Source organism: Ursus arctos, unplaced genomic scaffold (genome assembly GCF_023065955.2).
Source record: "Ursus arctos isolate Adak ecotype North America unplaced genomic scaffold, UrsArc2.0 scaffold_1, whole genome shotgun sequence".
In the NCBI taxonomy this organism is placed as follows: domain Eukaryota; kingdom Metazoa; phylum Chordata; class Mammalia; order Carnivora; family Ursidae; genus Ursus; species Ursus arctos.
The window spans coordinates 100,718,618-100,736,277 of record NW_026622763.1 but is presented as its reverse complement, the minus strand read 5'-3'; the positions used below and the strand labels follow the sequence as shown (position 1 = coordinate 100,736,277).

The 17,660-nt window shown below is 43.8% G+C and overlaps 1 protein-coding gene across 2 annotated transcripts in view; it reads right to left on the bottom strand.

Annotated features, from left to right (window-relative positions):
• CAB39 (calcium binding protein 39) overlaps nucleotides 1-17,660 on the bottom strand; it is an 86,049-nt gene that overhangs the window by 10,821 nt on the left and 57,568 nt on the right. For both annotated transcript variants that reach the window (XM_026491726.4, XM_057305519.1), the window contains exons 3-5: nucleotides 13,764-13,928; nucleotides 11,505-11,623; nucleotides 6,645-6,813 (exon numbers count right to left, since the gene is read on the bottom strand). In XM_026491726.4, the coding sequence (XP_026347511.1) occupies nucleotides 6,645-6,813; nucleotides 11,505-11,623; nucleotides 13,764-13,928 (453 nt within the window). The remainder of the gene's footprint in view (nucleotides 1-6,644; nucleotides 6,814-11,504; nucleotides 11,624-13,763; nucleotides 13,929-17,660) is intronic.

Sequence of the window (17,660 nt, the reverse complement as noted above, 5' to 3'; positions counted from 1 at the left end):
CTTTTTTTCAGGAACAGAATGTTTTTTAAAAAACCCACGTTATAAACATTAGCTCCTAAGTAAGCAGACTAATGCTGCAAAAATGTAGACTCCAACACAGAATGTCCTAGAGTCCAGTTCCGCATGATTACACACGAGAGCTTATGCTTCACCATATGGCTCTCCCAGGATACAACTCAAGGGTCATTCATTCAGAAAATATCTACTATGTGCCAGGTAAAGTTCTAGGTGCTGGGGCTACAAAGACAAAAGATGTGATCCCTGCCTTTAAGGACCTGGAAGTTAGCAACAAACTAGCCTTTGTCTCACCAGGTAGGAAAGAGAATGGGAACCCGTGACAACGAAACGGTCAGCTGCTACTTGGTGACTTAGTGAATACAATTCCTTTAGAGCCGCCCACTGGAGAGTGTCGTGCCAATAATCCCCATTCTCTGAACAACTCTCCTTGTTTTCTTAGCTGTTTATGTTTGAGTGGCCCAGGGCATGATGACCTAGTGTTTCCTGAAGTACGTCCAAGTGTAATGCTGGTCCTGAGAAATGCTCTAGGAAACGTTCCACGGTCAAACGCACATGGAAAGTGCTACAGCTCCAGTTTCCGCGTGGGGATCTCGCAGGTCTCGAGAGATCCTGCAGGGAGCTATTCTGTTGCCTCCTGTGTAACTGCCCTTCCCTGAGAGGCCTTCCTCACACAGGCTTTCTCCTCGGCCTAGCTAACTACCACCTTCAAACCTTGCTCCCACATCACTGCTATAGAGAAGCCTTCCAGACTGATCACTAGCACTGAAGCATGGACAAAGTCATCTTTATGTCTGTGGGATTATCTGATTACCGTCTCTCTCATGCTAGACTGTAAGTTCTATAAATATAATGGCCATGTCTGTTTTTACTAATCTTTGAATCCCCAGCACCCACGCAGTGCCCAGCACATAGTAAGAGCTTAATATTTAATAAATAAATGAATGAACCAACAAAATCAGGGAACAGGTTTGGGAAAACATCACATCAAGCAATCTTCAAAGTATGGTTTTAAGAAGGCTTCTAACCACCCCAAAGATTTACAGGTGTTCAAACTGCTGGATAGGGTATGCACTGTATGCCCAGGAAAGACCTACCTAATTTTTTCCCAAATACCACCCCCCTCCCCCGGGGATTAAATTGACAAAATGAGAAAACCTGAACTTTGAGCACCCTTAAGAAGCTGGAAAAGAAATGCTACGAAGCTTCCCCATATGGGGCAGGAGATGGCGGGGGAGGGAAAGGAGAATTTATATTATCTTAGCATACTGGCCACGGGGGTCAGCTATTAGGGAGAGAGGTACACAGACCTTGAAAGGAATATATGAAGGATGCTACCGTCATCTGTTTATGGCGGTGTCCCCCCTCCCTCCCCCCACAGGAGCCTCAAGGGTGGGGGTTTGTCTGGCTCACTGCTGAGCCTCAGCGCCTACAGAGCCGTGCCTGGCACAGGGCTGGCACTCAGGCTTGTGGAGTGAGCTGAATGGACAAATGAATAAGCGAATTAAGGGATTCGTGTCAGGATCCATGCAAAACTAAGTGTCATTTCTACTTTTTTTTTTTTTTTGTGGCTAAGTCATTCTGGAGACCAATGTAAGGAAGTACAGTGAAAGGAACCCAGTGTTCACTGCTCTGCCATAATCTGACAGAGAGAATGCCGATGGCGGGGGTCCTAAAGACAATGGCTCTCAACTGGGGTTGCTATTAGGGACGGGTAGGTAGAAAATGCTGCTCTAGAAAGCAAGTCCTAAATATGTGGTGCAACAGATTTTTACTGAAGTTTTGAGTGAGGAAAGCACTCTGAAGGACAGATCTCAAATAGGAGCAAGAGCCTCACAGCTGGGCCACACAGGAGAAGGGGGACCTCTAACATCTCCCCGTCTAGGAAAGATTCTATTACCATTTGGTTTTAAGAGACAAGGAAACTGAGGAAACCACTGTCAATGGTCTTGGGGTTGGAGAGACTGAAGGGGCGCTCTGAGACTGCTGGAGTAGGAGCTGGACCCCAGTGCACCGCAGGACGAAAGCTCCTTGTCAAGACGGGCCACACCAGGGCCTGGAGAGGAGTGACACGTTGGCAGGAAAGGAGCAACTGCTGAGCGCGCACTGAAAAAGGCATACTCTAAAGCAGGGAAAAGAGGAGGTGGGGACTTGGGCAGAGCCTCTTCCTACTGAGCGATGAGAAGGAACCTCAGCCTAGGGGCTAGAGCCAAGAGCTCCGGAGAGTTCAAGCCACGGTGGGGGACAGAAATCAACAGAGAAGACAAAGGGAAAAGGTCATGCAGTCAGTGGTCAGCAACCAGCAAAATTTCCAGGGTGCCACTGGTCCCAGAGCACAAGGTGCTGGGTCAGCTAGCAGTGGGGAGAAGGAGAGGGATCTCTGATTTCCTCCCTATCTAAATTCTAGTATATCCAAGGCCCTGGCAGGACTGGGAGAAAGGCAGGGGTCATCTCCCAAGCCCAGCAGATTGAGCAGCCAACTTTTAGGGTATGCTGAATTTAAAAAGATTCCTAAAAGTCAGTAAGGTGGGGCCTCAAACACCATGTGGCAAAGATGGCCCTGGGGTCCCTGAAGAAATGCCACAGACCCCAGGGCTCGATTTCACAGAGCCTTGGCAAGTTGTGTGGCTCATTTTCCTCCTTAATGCTTGACCGTGTCCCAGGACAAGACTCAATTCTTCCAAATGTGTGTTTGGAGCTCTTGAGGGTTAGAAAGTTCTCCCTGTGCTAGAGTCAAACCTATCCCCAGGTGATTTCCAGAAACTGTCAGAGCCAACAGAAATACGTTCAACCCACTTTCTACAGGACCCACTTCACATACATGTAGTGCTCTCACGGCAAGTCCCTACCGAGTCTTCTCTTCTCCAGGCTAAATACGTCCAAGTTCCTTTAACCACTCCTCGCATGACAGGTTCTGAGTCCCCCTCACCATCTACTGTCTTCTGAAAGTCATCTATTTGTCTATGTGCCTCTTAAAGTGTAGCGCCTGGAACGGAACACATTTATGTGTTGTTACCTTAATGGCTTATAGTGGGTGAGACCATCATCAGCTCCTTAGGTCACACACTGTGTGGTCACATGTGGCTCTGGGGCAGCAGCATCACACTGTTTAATGTTACAGGATGTATTCAGAATTTTGCTTCCTCAGAGTGGGCTCTGGAGGCAGACTGCCTGGGTTCAAATTCTGGCTTCCCCATTTATAGCCTCACTTCACCCAACATTTCTAGACTCCAGTTTCCTTTTCTGTAAAGGAGATGGTTGAGTCGGATGTGAAACTGCCTACATTTTAGTAACTATTACACTTAGTAATTGTTATATTTAGTATTAACTATATTGTTATGCCTTATTCCCACATCCCTTAATTACAGAGTTGGGTCCTCAAGTGGAAGACTTCAGTCATCGTCCTGTTCCATTCTGGCCTCTCCGGATCTCTACGAAGCCTTATATTAGGATCACCATTGTCTGCTATCTTTCCCTTCACAGCTATCACCCACACATTTGATAAGTAGGCCTTGTCACCCTTTATCTATCTAAGTCATTAACAATGTTCAGCTGGGCTGAGAAAAAGCCCAGTGGATATCCACTAGAAATTTCTCTCCAGGGTGATGGCAATCCATTCTCTAGCACCTTATGGATATGGCATTCAATTAGCTGTAGATCACTACACTGAGACTCGAGCTCCTATCTTTTCACTGATTCCGTGAAAACAGATCTGTATGATTATTCAACATCGAGTATATCCTCACGGTCATAAAGGAACAGCTATGTATGTCACCCTGACACACTAGTGTTATTACCTCCATCCTAACAGATGAAGAGCTTAAGATGAAATCCACAGCAGAGGTGGGAAATGAACCCAGGCAGCCACACACTCTTAGTCCCCTCATCTACTGGCATCTATGAGATTAATATGACTGAACTTACTCTTCGTGAATCCATGCTGGCTGTGGGTACACGGTTTCCTTTCCAAAATGCTCAGAAATCATCTCTTTAGAAATACTTTCTAGAACCTTACACAGGTATAACATCGAGCTCCAAGCTCCACCAGCCTCTCTGGGGAATCTACCTTCTTTTACTCTGGAAAAATTGGAAATATATTTGTTGGCCTTCTGATGCCCCTCCCCATCTCCTTAAGTCCTCAAAAATGAAAACACGAACAACACTGGGCTACTAATTTACTATCTTAGTACACGTTCATTCAAGCTACAAATCTTGCACACATTTAGAGCAGGTAGATTTTTAAAAAATATTTATTTATTTAAGTAATCTCTACACCCAACGTGGGCCCTGAACTCACGACCCCAAAATCAAGAGTCACACACTCTTCCGACTGAGCCAGTCAGGTGCCCCTGGAGCAGGTAGTTTTAATTTCCTTTTAAGACTCAGCACCCATTCCACAGACTTTAAATTCAGGTTTATGGATGAGCTGCATTTGTTTGAAAGTTTTTATGTGCAGAGTGCATTTTGTGGAGAGAAAACTCTTCTCTCACATTCTTCAAGGACAGCGCAAGCCACGGATCTATCCTCCTTTTTCTATGACACAAATAGTCTCTCAAAGAGGACACCAGCAAACCACGAGAGGAGAGGTCTCCGTCCCAGTCAGCACGTCTGGCGTGAAGCTATGAGACTGTCACCACTCTGACCCGGGTTCCTCCTGGGACAGGTGGGGAGGAAAGGTCTGCCTGATAGGTCTGTGTCTCTCTCTCTCCCCCACGCTGTCTTGGTTTTGGGCCCTACTTGGTTTTGTTTCTTGGAGAGCTCTCTGTTCAGGGGCCTCTTTAAAGAGCGCCTCCCTTTCCGTGTGATCGGGAGCGGCTGAGACACACAAGCCAGGGCAGCTTCTCAGCGCGGTCTCTTCCAGAGTCCACCCTTCACATTCTGCACGGTGCTGGAAAGTTTCCCTTCCTCAGGTAGACCTACCTGCCAGGCGCTGCCCAGTCTCTCCCTCTCCGGCTAACGTGACCTGACAGGGTTGCTTTACCCAGTGATTCCATCACTGCTGCTTTCTCCTTAGTGAGAATGTAACTCAAAGCAGCAGCCCTAACTGAGGGCTGATAATGGAATTATCAGCAGGGTCAATCCAGACTGTCAGATACTGCGAATCACATTTCTGGCACAGTGTTCACACATCTCTCTCGCCTACTGGCCAGCTGTGCCGCCTGTGCCAGAAGCATGGCAGCGAGCGCCCTCCTGGGTCGGGCTCCCCGTCTGCCGCCGCTCCCCTCCTCTTCCCCCACCTGCCTCTCCTGCCGTGGCTGCTCTCAGCTCATGGCCTGCTTTCCACACAGGCTCTCTCCCCAACGCGTGGAGCTACCGCACCTCCCTCCATCACAAGCCTGCTGCTTCTGAACGGGGCACCCCCTTCCACCAACAGATCCTAAGTATGAGTCCTACCCCAAAACTGCAGTGACACAAAAGACATCACGTTTGTTGCTCTGTTATAACCCCAAATTCGATTCATTTTGCTTGGTACGTTGACACAAAAATATGAGAGCTTACCTAAGGCTTCTGATAATCTCTTTAATGGTTTTAGGGAAATAAATCCTTGGGCACCTCTCACACTATTACCTTATTCTCGTTCTATGTGAAACCCTAATGGCCAGGTCCTCAGGTTTTCATCCTGTTTTAAGGGTGTTCCTTCACTGTGAGGGACATTAGTTTACCCAGAGACCAAGGCGTGTACTCATTATCTCAAGGGCTCTTTAACTTCATAAAACCGAACCCTCATGAGAAAAGTGGCTACTTCTCACTAAAACAGTGTTCATAGTTTCTGAGCAAAGTAGCCTGCAGGTTAGTATATTAAATTCCAATTACATTAAAGTAGCAATATATATATTCACTTATGAGGTCAGACATTTTATATAAGGGAATGTAACATCTAAAAGCTTACTTTCATTGTGAAGAACACTAAAAAATATTACTGCTTTATATACCATAAACAGCACAGAACCTTGCAATTCAAAACAAAAGTGCGCATGTGGTACAGTGGTACCATATCACATGTGTATTTAATTTACACAAATACACAACAGGGAGATACGGTATACAGGGAAGGGAGGCTACATAATAATTTGGATAGTGCAGGTGATTCTGCTCCCCTTCCACCAAGCATCTGATAAATAAGCTTTGGCATGAAAATGAGGTAGGAGAATTAAGTCCATTGCTCCCTTGGGCCTGCCCACAACGTGGAAATCTCTGTCCTGATTGTGGTTCTAGTATTTAAAGACATGCCTATTCCAAATCAGCATGGCCCTTTACAGAAGACAACTACTTTGTCTGGTGTTTAACCAAAGAAACTGCTATAGTATGTTCCAACACAGGAGAAAACCCTGTTTCTTAGTTGTACTGTATATCAATATACCACACCTGATGGGTAATTTAATAGAAAAGTGTACTTTTGACCATACTGACCAGACTTTTACATAGAGATTATAATCTAACTATTCCACACTTTTAAACCACGACTCTACTGCATCCACTAAGTCACACCGACACACGTAAAACATATCTTCTCTCTTCCCGCTAGAGGGCAGCCGTGTATAGACTTGGAGCTCAGAGATTCAGGAAGAAACAGCGAACCAGTTAATCAGACTTACAAATGTATTTAGAATTCTATAGTTTTATGTTACCTTGAATGTGGCAAATGCATCTGAAGCTATGTCAAATGTTGACATTTCGACATATCTGAAGAAATCGTAAAATTGTTCTGACCACAAAATGATTTTTGCAAGTGGCTCATGTCTGATGCATTCTCTCAACATTATTCCACAATTTAGAGCTATTTCTGGAGACTCATACCTACAAAAAGAAAAGACAAACAAACCATGATTGCTGTTTTAAAACTCCTCTAACACCAAACGGTTCAAATTTTTAGAATAGGAAGTTTCAGATGTGTCCTAATGACCAGAGCTGGTTACAAAAGGCATCTGTCTCAGAGGAGGGTATGGGCTCAGGTGAATTTACTCTAGAGGGCGCACACACATTAGCTCGTGACAACTGCTTCAAACCAAAGAAAAATAACAATAAATAAATAAATAACATTCGTTATTTAAGCTAAAAGATTTGAGGAGAGTATTCAGGGTCACACCTCCAAATAGGGGTTAGATTTACGTGTGGTGCTCTCAAGACTTCAGAAAAACCAAAAGCTGAATCAAAAGCCATTATGAAACAAAATGGTTTCCTAAACTTACAGTATCTAAACAGGTCTATCAAATACACAGCATTTAACGTCATTGTTCAATTCAATACTCAAAACAGAACCTTCAAGACTCTTGGCAATGTGTACCCTACAAAGTTGAAAGCCTGATCCTGAGAGTGCTTGTCAGGAGAGCCTGGAGGACTCGCAGTGGGTGCTGGGGAAGCCCTGGCATTAGTCACGCACACATGCTGTGTCCCATCTCAGTCAGAAAGGAGCCCCATTTTCCTCTCAGCCCTGCTGCCCGCTCCCTTCTGACGGGTGCCTCGCCTCGGAGACTGGCCTCGGCCCCTCCACCGCCTTCCGGGCCGCATGCACCGGCCTCGTGTCTTTCCCACGTACCGGCTCGTCGGCCCTCCTGCATTCGTCGCATTTCCCAACATTCTACTTGCAAAAGGCCTCTTCCTGGCTAAAAGAAACTTCTCTCACAACATAAATTCCACTCCTTAGTGTCCCAACAGTGCCGACCTTTGCATCTTTGTCTTTGAAAAAGGAAAGAAAAAGCTCTCTCAGTTCTCTTTTCTACCCCTCGGACTGTTCCTATTTCTTGCCTGGCCGAGGGCGTTCCTCCGTGGCTGCCGGCCTGCTAGTGATCGCCCGTACAATTCATGGCTCCCACCATGACTTCACAATTCCCCTACTCAGGTCTGCTCCTGAACTCTAGTTAGGCATTTTCTGTTGCCTCTGGACAACTTCAGTTAAAGGTCTACCATAAGCACTACATATCTAAATTCAGATCTCATCTCCTTCTGCAAAATAGGCACCCTCCCCTGCTTCCTCATTTCTGTAATTTGGCGCCACGATTTTGTTTCAGATACCCGGGTCTAAAACAGGTCTTCCAGAACTTTCTCATCTGATAACTTAAGTGTTCTATACCTGTGCTGTCCACTGTGGTAGTTACTACTAGCCACACGTGGCTACTGAGCACTTGAAATTTGGCTAGCATGACTGAGGGATTGAATTCTAAATGTTATTTAATTTAAATTGATTTAAAACAAAATGCTGGACTGTGGTTAGTAGGTACTGCATTGGACAGAACAGTTTATATCTCCCCCCCCCCTTCAGCACATCCCAACCGTCCCATCTTTGGTGTCACCACCCATTCTTTTTAAGACTTCTCTGAAATATTTTAGTTTCATTTCCTTTCAGCCATCCCCACTGTTGCACTAACTCACACCTAGAAAAGGGCAAGCGCTCCCTAACCAGCATCTTTGTTTAAGCTATGTCTTAACCAACTGACCCAACAGAAAAGGGTATCAATAGAATTTCCAGCTTTGGAGTTAAAATTATTTCTAGTTGCCAATCAAATAAACACAAACTTCTGGGCTTAATGTCCAGGCTTCCCCTCATGAGATCTTTTCCTACGGTACGTCATCTCTCACTCTGCCATTAAGCACTCACTCTATCTCCTTATTGGTGCCCATTGTTATGTTCATTCCTGTCCCTGGACCCACTCTCCTTTTTTCTAACTATGCAAATTCCAAACCCTCTGGAACACCAATCATTAGTCTCACCTCTTCTACTAACGCTTGCCTCATTGACTAAACCCACATTTTATCCCCTGAAATCCTACAGTAGTAATTGTTCTCTAGCAGTGGTATCCCTCTGTTGTACACGGGTGCATCACAGAGCCTCAAGAAAATCCAAATGACTCCTCTGTATCACGTGTGGCCCAGCAACTAGAATGCTGACTGGTGCTTCGGTGATGACAATGTCTGCTCACAAAATGGCTGATCGTACAATTCACCTTCACTCTATTTAATAAGTAGGAGACTAGAAAGACAAGAGTAAGACACAGTTTGGTACAACAAGTTGGGCAGGTTTTGATGGTGGTTTGTCAAGCTTGTCTTAAATGATTAAGCCGTAAACCATTGAGTACAGGGCAAACAGTTATGCTGTACAACCTGCTAGCACTAGAGTGGAAAACACATTAACATTCAAGTCACCAGAGAAAGAACTACTGCCTCCAGATGCAGTTGAACACTAGCAATGAGATTATGTTCCAATGCACACTGACACCAGCAGCGTAAGTCCCCCTGGTGTCTAACACCAAAGTACTTCCAGCCTATGCAGGTGGTCACGTTGTAGGAGAGTTGTCTAAACTCATGAACTAAGGTACAGAAATCTTAAAAGGTAGCTCACAAGGCTCCTTGCAGAAATGACTGTTTCCAGGTCTGGGGCAGGAACCCGTACGAAATGAGTGAGGGACATCTTGTGCCAGAAAGCAAGGAAGCTATCAAAGACTAATGGGGTCTTGCCAAAAGGACATGGGCACCAACTTGAAGGAGTTTCCCAATGGCCCAATGATGACACAATGTGGATATAAAAATCTGGACATAATGACTGCAATGGACTGAAACACATCAAATGTATTTTAAAAAACCCCCAGACTTGAGTTCATAATGACTTACTCACCAATTTAAAAGAACAGAGGACAAAGGAACACACTAAATGAAATCACAGGGATGCAAAATTCATAATACGTAACTTTCTATAGAACAAATGCCAGTTGCTTCAACAAGTAAATGGTATTAAAAAAAAAAAAAAAAAGAAGGCATAAGAATCATATTGACCAAATTCAGTTTGTGGACCCTGCTTGGAACTGGATTTAAACAAAGTAACTGAAAAATGGCATTTTGTGTGTGAAAGGTCAAAGTCCAGGGCATCTGAAGACTGAGTATAAGATAATGTTGGGTTTGTAAATGATATCATGACTATGGTAAAAACAAATCCTTGGATGTATTATGTAAAAGATCCCAGGGATGCATACTGAAACAGCGCTGTGTGTAACGAGGGAAAGGAGGTGGCAAGGGCTATGAAGTATGAGTGACAGAAGGTTAGTGACGGTTAGAGCTGGGGGAGGGGTAGGAAAAGGCTGGTTATTTTCTTCCTTCCAGCTTTCTGCACATTTTCTACTCTAAGGGCTAAAAAGGATGGGGAGATGGGCACTGGTGGAGACTAATACCAGCTGCATTCTCCAGGCTTCTGTTCTTCTCCTCCCTGAGTTTTCTGCTCTGGCCCGCTCACGTGCGAGCTTTCAATTTTTCCTTGAACTCTACCTTAAATTTCTGACTTTCAAATTTAGACATGATGTCTAACAATGTTTATATCATACCTCTGGCTACTTTCAAGCAAAAAAGCAGGCAAACTAATTTATGGATTGTAATAACCACTGCTTTCTATGGAAAAGGAAATACTCCGTTTAAAAATACACAAAGGCATCTGGAAAGTGCTCTAAGAACACCAAAATTTCAGACTACTCACTCATGTTTACACACGCAACTCTGGGTTGGTAACAACAAAAAATTAGATGCCAAAAGTTCTGTATGGCAACATCTGAAGCAGCAACATAGATATTTAGAAATAGAAAGAAGGAAACAGAATGCTGGCATCAAACACATGCACTGACTCATGCTTTGTCTAAACAAGTTTGAACTTGGGGGAAGTGTTAAACCACAGAGATATGAATCAGAGGGAGGGAGGCTATAAAGCGAGGGGTAGGAGAGCAAGCTGATTCACGCCAACAGGCATGCCAGTAAAACGCCTGTCCGCCAATTTAACAGAACAGCACCAATGCTGGGACAAACAGATGCACCCCAGACCCAGGGCTGGCAAACACCTCTTGTGTGAAATGACAGGAGGTGATCTTGCCGATCAGGGAGGCTCACTACTGAGGGAGACGAAGATTTTTCTTTTGTTTTGAAGTTTTTAGGCTTTTTTGGTTTTTGTTTGTTTTTTGATACTAACAAACTACCATAAATGCCTTATTAGTCCAGTCGTTAATCCCAGGAAGATGCGCAGTGAATTACCAACTAAATGGGTTAGTGAGCGGACACACACAGGTGAAAAGCAAAGGGCAGACTTCATAACCATGTTCTTTGTTGACGGATCCAGCTCCGCTTCCTCGGCAGCTTCTACTGCCTCATGGTGTGCATGTCTGTCCAAAGAAGACGTCTCTAAACACATCTTTTAAGTAAGAGTTCATTTAAACTTTTAAAATTTCTAGAGACTAGAAGTAAGACCACAGATGACTTTTTTCCTTCAGTAGTGCAGGATTTGAGAATTTAAGGGCTCATGATTCACCCACCTTTAAACTCCCATGGGTATTTTCAAATTCAGTTTAGCTCACTGGCTGAATTTTAAGGAGGGAAATGTGTTTAAGATGTATGGAAAAACGAGCTGACTGAACTACAGAGAAAATACTTTCCCACATTTACCATCCTGTCTTTGCCCAAGACCATCTTTCCTTTTTATTTTTCAACTGAGAATATAAATTTTGTTACATTGTACATACCCTTTCAATAACATGAACAAAATATTCTGTTGAGTGCAGATGTATTCAACAGTAGGAGTTCTTGTACCAATTTGTCTTCTGAGAATATTGTTGAAAATTTGAGCCACGTCTTTTTTGCCCTATTAGGAATACAATCATTAAAATGTTTACCCGACTAACCACCAAAAAGCCCATCCACCCTCCCGAGTAAACTCAAATTAAGGCATTGTATATCTGTAATTATGACTGATTATCTGACTTTGAAATGTTCACAGATATTAAATTTTCTTATTTATAATCCCAAATTCTAAGTTTCAATAGTATACTATTTTTAACATGAGCAATATGTCTACAAAGTGAAATCTTACTACATATAATTTCAACCATTTCTAACCCTTAGTATCATGTGGACTCAGACATGAGAACTAAAACCTTGCTATATGCTTACAAGGTTCAGGGATCTGATTCCCAGCCATATGGAACGAAACAAATAAAATGCTCGTGTTGTAAACAATACATATAATTTCCTTTTATACTGACGGAAGGAAGAGAAGCTGCATTCTGCTAGTATAATAAAACTGAAAGAGTCCTGTAAACGGCTGAGCTTTCATTGCAAGTAGACATTTCCCCCTATTAAGCTAGGTCTACTTCAGAGAGATTTTTATATAGATTAATAATGAAGGCTCTAAGTACCACATGATGTAGCAGTTCAGAGACCAGAATTCTACACCTGTACTTTACTAAACAAAACAGAAGGACATGACTGCTGTACAGCGAACCTTATAACTGGAAAACTGCACGAGAAATTAGCACATGGAAAACAGGCCCACGAGATTTTTCAGAATGGCCACCCGGTATGAGGCTGACAAGCCTGAAGGGAAGTAAGTGAAATGCTAGCCTTCCAGCGCCAGAGATCGTCCCGGGGCCTGCAGTAGGCCAGGAGGAGCACTGGCAATCTCTAAGAACACATCTCAAAGGCACACACTGCTCTTAAATTTAAGTTTCAAATGAATATTAAATTCAGTGTCCAGGTCGGGGAATGAGATGGGTGGACAAAGCAGAAGGAACTGGACATTCCAGTGCATTCCCAACTTCGCAGAGGAAACAGAAATTGCTGTTGGTGGAATTGGATATGTTATTAAAAATACATGAAATCATCTCTATAAATGGAAATATCATTTTTATCTGTTCTACAGGAGAGAAGTAAATTTTTATTGTCCATTATTATCAATATTATATTCAAGTAACCTATGAACCACACCCTCCCATCATTCTCCAAAATTGAATGTGATTATCCGTCTGCCATTCTCTCCCCTGATTTTTCAAGCACCTGCGAAGGCATCTAATTGATCACTCAGGGTGATGAACACTGGGCTTAAAACAAAGCAAACCCATGACAAAGACTCAGAGAAACCTACTCATAACTCCTCTAGAGCCCTTCATTACCATATATGCTTTCCAGACTACCTTTCCGACTGGTATCAAGGACCATTATGCTCACTGTTAAATTCACCAAATATCTAACATGGCACGATTCAGCTGTATAAGCTTGGGCAATAATATCAAATGCTTACCAGGGCCAGGCAGGAGACACAGTTGGGTAAGGGAGGCCCTGAGACAGAAAAGCAAGCTGATGTCTGCAGCGTGCCATGGCATGGCGGCTGCTCTGTGCCAGCTGAGGGGCCATGTAGGCCTACAGGCTCAATGTTACCAGAGTCAAAGTTTTCACGGGAAGCCAGAAATTCAAAACTGCATATAAAGTCTCCTGCTATTTAACTGTTTTCCTAATTTCAGCATTTAAAAGTAGTGCCAAGCAAACAGAACTTATGATCTCTGCTGCAATGAGTTCTCGGCAGGTTAAAAAAATAAAAACAAAAAAACCCAAAACCAAAACACAACTGGATATCCCCTAAGATCTCCCTACCTCTAACATTCTATGGTCTTCTTTAGATTGTTGACTCCTTGAGAACCCAAGGCCAGTGAATTATGTAAAATAGCAGCTATTTATTAAATATAATGTAAACAAAAGGGCACAACGGATACCTAAGACACTTCATATACAGTGTGGTGAAACAGGAGGAGACCTGGCCTAAGCCTGGGGCAGCCCTGAGCTCCTGCCCGGCTCCGCTAATGAGGCAGGCAGCCCGGGCACGCTTACATGTCAGGAACCCCTGAGCCAAGAGCCTGATGGGACTCTTAGGATCTTTCAAAGGAGAGAACACATGGAAAAGGACCATGAAGGAGGTACTGTTTTTGAAAAATACGAAATTGCTTTCTTACCTCAAAGTCAATGAGCTGTAAGTCAGCCACCAGGGTGCTGAGGAGCCCGCTGTTGTACAGCTCCTGGGCGAGCTGCGCCACTGCCTCTGTCTGTGGCTCTTTTTCATTCGTGCCATACAGGATTTCTTTCATGGCAACCAGGTTTTTGGAAACTTCTTCTGTGGCCTGATTTTGGGGGAGAGTAGAAAAACAACTTCTTTAAAAAAACCTGTGACATATGTCCATGGTTACATACCTTCTCTCTATATTATATATCCATAAAGCTACGTAAAAGACACGCAGGTGGGTGAGCCCCGTCCCTGCCCTCGGGAGCCGAGCACTGGGAGTGTATGCACACGTGTGAGGACTGACACACGCGTTCCAGAGGGAAGGCCAGCAGATTCGCGACATGTACGCTTGAATGCTTAAAACAATGTTATTAGGTAGAAACAGAACAGGGAGAGAAGGTTCAATTCTGCCTTCCACAGGAGGGAAACGACATGGAAGAGGCCCCCTTGAGCCGACCCCGAGAACGGAGAGCCACTGACAAGCAAGAACGAGGGAAAAGGAGACTGAGGGAAAGGAATGGCATGAGGTGGGGATGAGAGGGGGGAGAAGCACAGAGTCTGTATGAGGAAAGGTGTGGAGGGAACAAGGGAATGACAGCAGAAGGCAGCTTTGAATGTCGAGCTAAAATGTTAGCAATAAATAATCACCAAAGAGCTTCCACTTCCGGCTAAGACAGAGGAACAAGAGCCAGATCTACCCTCCCCATGAAAAAGATGAAAAAATAGGAGAAATTATATGAAACAATAAGTTTTAAACACTGAACTTCAGACAGCACAGGACGGTGACCCTTGCGAGAAGGGGAACAAATGAAGCGAAACTCACAACTGCCCCAGCTGATGGCCTGGAGTTTCCAGGCCACAGCGCAGGGAGGGGGGAAAGGCAGGCACAACAAGCAGTCTCCAGGAGTTGAGGAGAGAGAGCTGGGAATCCGCAGGGCACCAGAGAGGAGAGGTGTGTGCAAAGACACACTGCTTCTCAGCGGAGTACTGCTAAGCCCATGCACGTGAGGAACACACCCCAAGTCAGGGAGCAGCCGTGGGGCTCTTTCCACGTAGGCTGCCCATCTCTTGTCTTCTCCAGAGAACCTCCTGTCAGCTTCTTTATTCTTTTAAGAAAGGTAGAGCTAATGTTCCAATCCCATCTAGGATGGAATGATGCAGAAGACACGAGACCATGACTTCCCTATAAATGTCACAAATGTTAACGAAGCCGGAGGCTATACCATTAAGAATTCCTGCAATTAAATCACATAATTCATTTGAAGCCAGGTCTTTGAGTGACACTGCAATGAAGGGTTTAACTCTTCTCACTATTCAATTTAACCTCATTAACAGCCCATCATTGGACACTGTGGAGGTATTTCTGAATTCTGAAGGACATCCAAAAGACCAGCTATCACGCTCACATCTGCATCATCTGCAAATCTGATAGGTATACCTCCCACGGCCTCAGTCATTAACCAAAACACCGAAAAGGAAAGAACTCTGAACAGAACCATTATGCCTTTGAATCATCATTCTCTTTTCATTAATGATCTACTAATAATCTTTGGGCATGGTAGCTCAGCCTCGGACATATAAACTTATTTCCAAATCATATTCAAAGGGCTTTATCGTTAAATACTTGGATAAAATAAGATAACATTTGACCCTTGAACAACAAGGGTCTGAACTGTGCTAGTTCACTTATACACGTGTTTTTTTATAGGACAGTACTATAAACGTATTTGCTCTTCCTTATGATTTTCTTAATAACATTTTCTTTCCTCTAGCTGACTTTATTGTAAGAATACGGTATACAATATATATAACATACAAAATGTGTTAACTGTTTATGTTATCAGCAAGGCTACGGTCAGCAGTAGGCTACTAGTAGTTAAGTTCTGGGGGAGTCAAAAGTTTTATGGGGATTTTTGACTGTGTGGGGGGTCGGCGCCCCTTACCCCTGTGTTGTTCAAGGGTCAGCTGTATACTATTTCTTTCACATTTCCTGAATATAAGACAATGAAATTAATTTGGTATAACTTTTTCCTAAGCCTATGCTGATTTCTACTGACTATGACTTTCTTTTCCATTAAATGTTTAAAATCATCCTAATAATCCTATGAAGAACTTCTTCAGTATCAGCAGTCGGCAGAATCTTTACCTTCTCCAGTCAGCTTTACTGCCCTATTCTGTGAATGCCTTAGATTTCTGACATGAGCTCATCATCCCACATACCATGTTTAAGTACCCCAAAATGTACTTTTTGGGGGCCAGTACATAAAATCATTTATCAACAGAAAATGTTCTCTTACAAACTAATTATATGTGTTATTTCTGTAATTTTATTTTATGAATCTTTATTCTTAAGATGATTTTCTCTGACAGGGAAGAGCCTGGCACTGTGTGCATTTCCTGAGTGTATTATCTGTTGATTTTACACCAGTGACCCTAAGTAGCAGGCTCAGCCCCCTGTGTGACTCTGGCCACATCATAGTGCTGAGGCTCTTGGCAACCTTTATATGCCTCAGCTTTACATATGCTCTTCTTTGAAATCATGGTATCATTCTAGATTTGAATTCAGACCATATTCTATGCTTTCTCTGACAGCAAAAGATGAATAAGAAGGGAGGGGGGTGATAGCTAAAAGGTATGAGGTTTCTTTGGAAGTGATGACATGTTCTAAAACGGACTGTGGTTACAGTTGCACATTATCTGTGAATCAACTAAAAACCACCGAAATGTACACTTTAAATGGGTGAACAGTATGTGTGAGTTATCTCAATAAAGCTATTAAAAAAAAAAACAGGGAGGAGAGAAGGAAATAGAAAGCAATTAATGGTATTTCTTAGATGAAAGGCAACCTGGACCCACATGTAAAGCCCTCTTCTTCCCTCTCAGAAGACGACACTGTCACCTTTATTATGGGTTGGAGGGGGAGGACACCAGTGGCATCCCATAACTGCTAACCACTGTACTGGTCTGCTTATGCGGATCCTCCTGGTTTCCACTCACCCTCTGGCTTTCTGAGGAACTCACTCGTCTGTTTTCTCACCTCCTTCTCATACAGCCAACCCCCTCTCCCTTGATTTGTTCCCCCAATCGGTTTTAAATATGATCAAGACTCCCATTAACAAAATCAAATAAGCTCTCCCTTGGCCAACCCCACAGCCCCTCCCAGCTACTGCCCACCAGTAAGCAAGCGTCTAAAAAGCGTCCACCTGTGTGCGCTACAGTCCACATCTCCTTCCTGGTCCCTCCCAGCCCAATCCCATGGGGCTTCTCCACCTAGTACTTTACAGCTTTTAGCCAGTCACCAAAGACCTGCCTGCCAGGAAATACAATTCTCTGTCTTTAGTACATGTTAGCTCTTGGCAGCATCTGAAGGTGTTGATTACACCCTTCTTTTAAAACTGCTCCTCCCTTGTCCTCTGTGACTCATCACCACCCTAATTTTTCCTGCCTGTCTCTCTGGTTGCTCCTTTGCCTCCTTCTTGGCTCATTCCTCTTGCCGAGGCCATTTAAATATTGGGAATTCCTCAAGACAGGCTACAAGGCCTATTCTTCTCATTCTATCATCTCTCCCAAAGTGATGTCATCCACACCCACAGCTTTAATTAACACCTCAATGCAGATACCTCACAGATTCCTATCTCTAATCCAGTTCTCTTACTAGTACAGTCAGCAGCCTATTTGAAATGTCTCCACTTGAATGTCTCAAGGTACCTCAAACCTAACACAACTGAAAACAGAATTCATGATCTTGCCTGATATTCTTCGCCTTGTTCTCTATTTCAGGGACTGATACCACTACTGATGCTCTTATACATGTTGGAAACTCGGAAGCCATCCTCAACCCTTCCCTCTT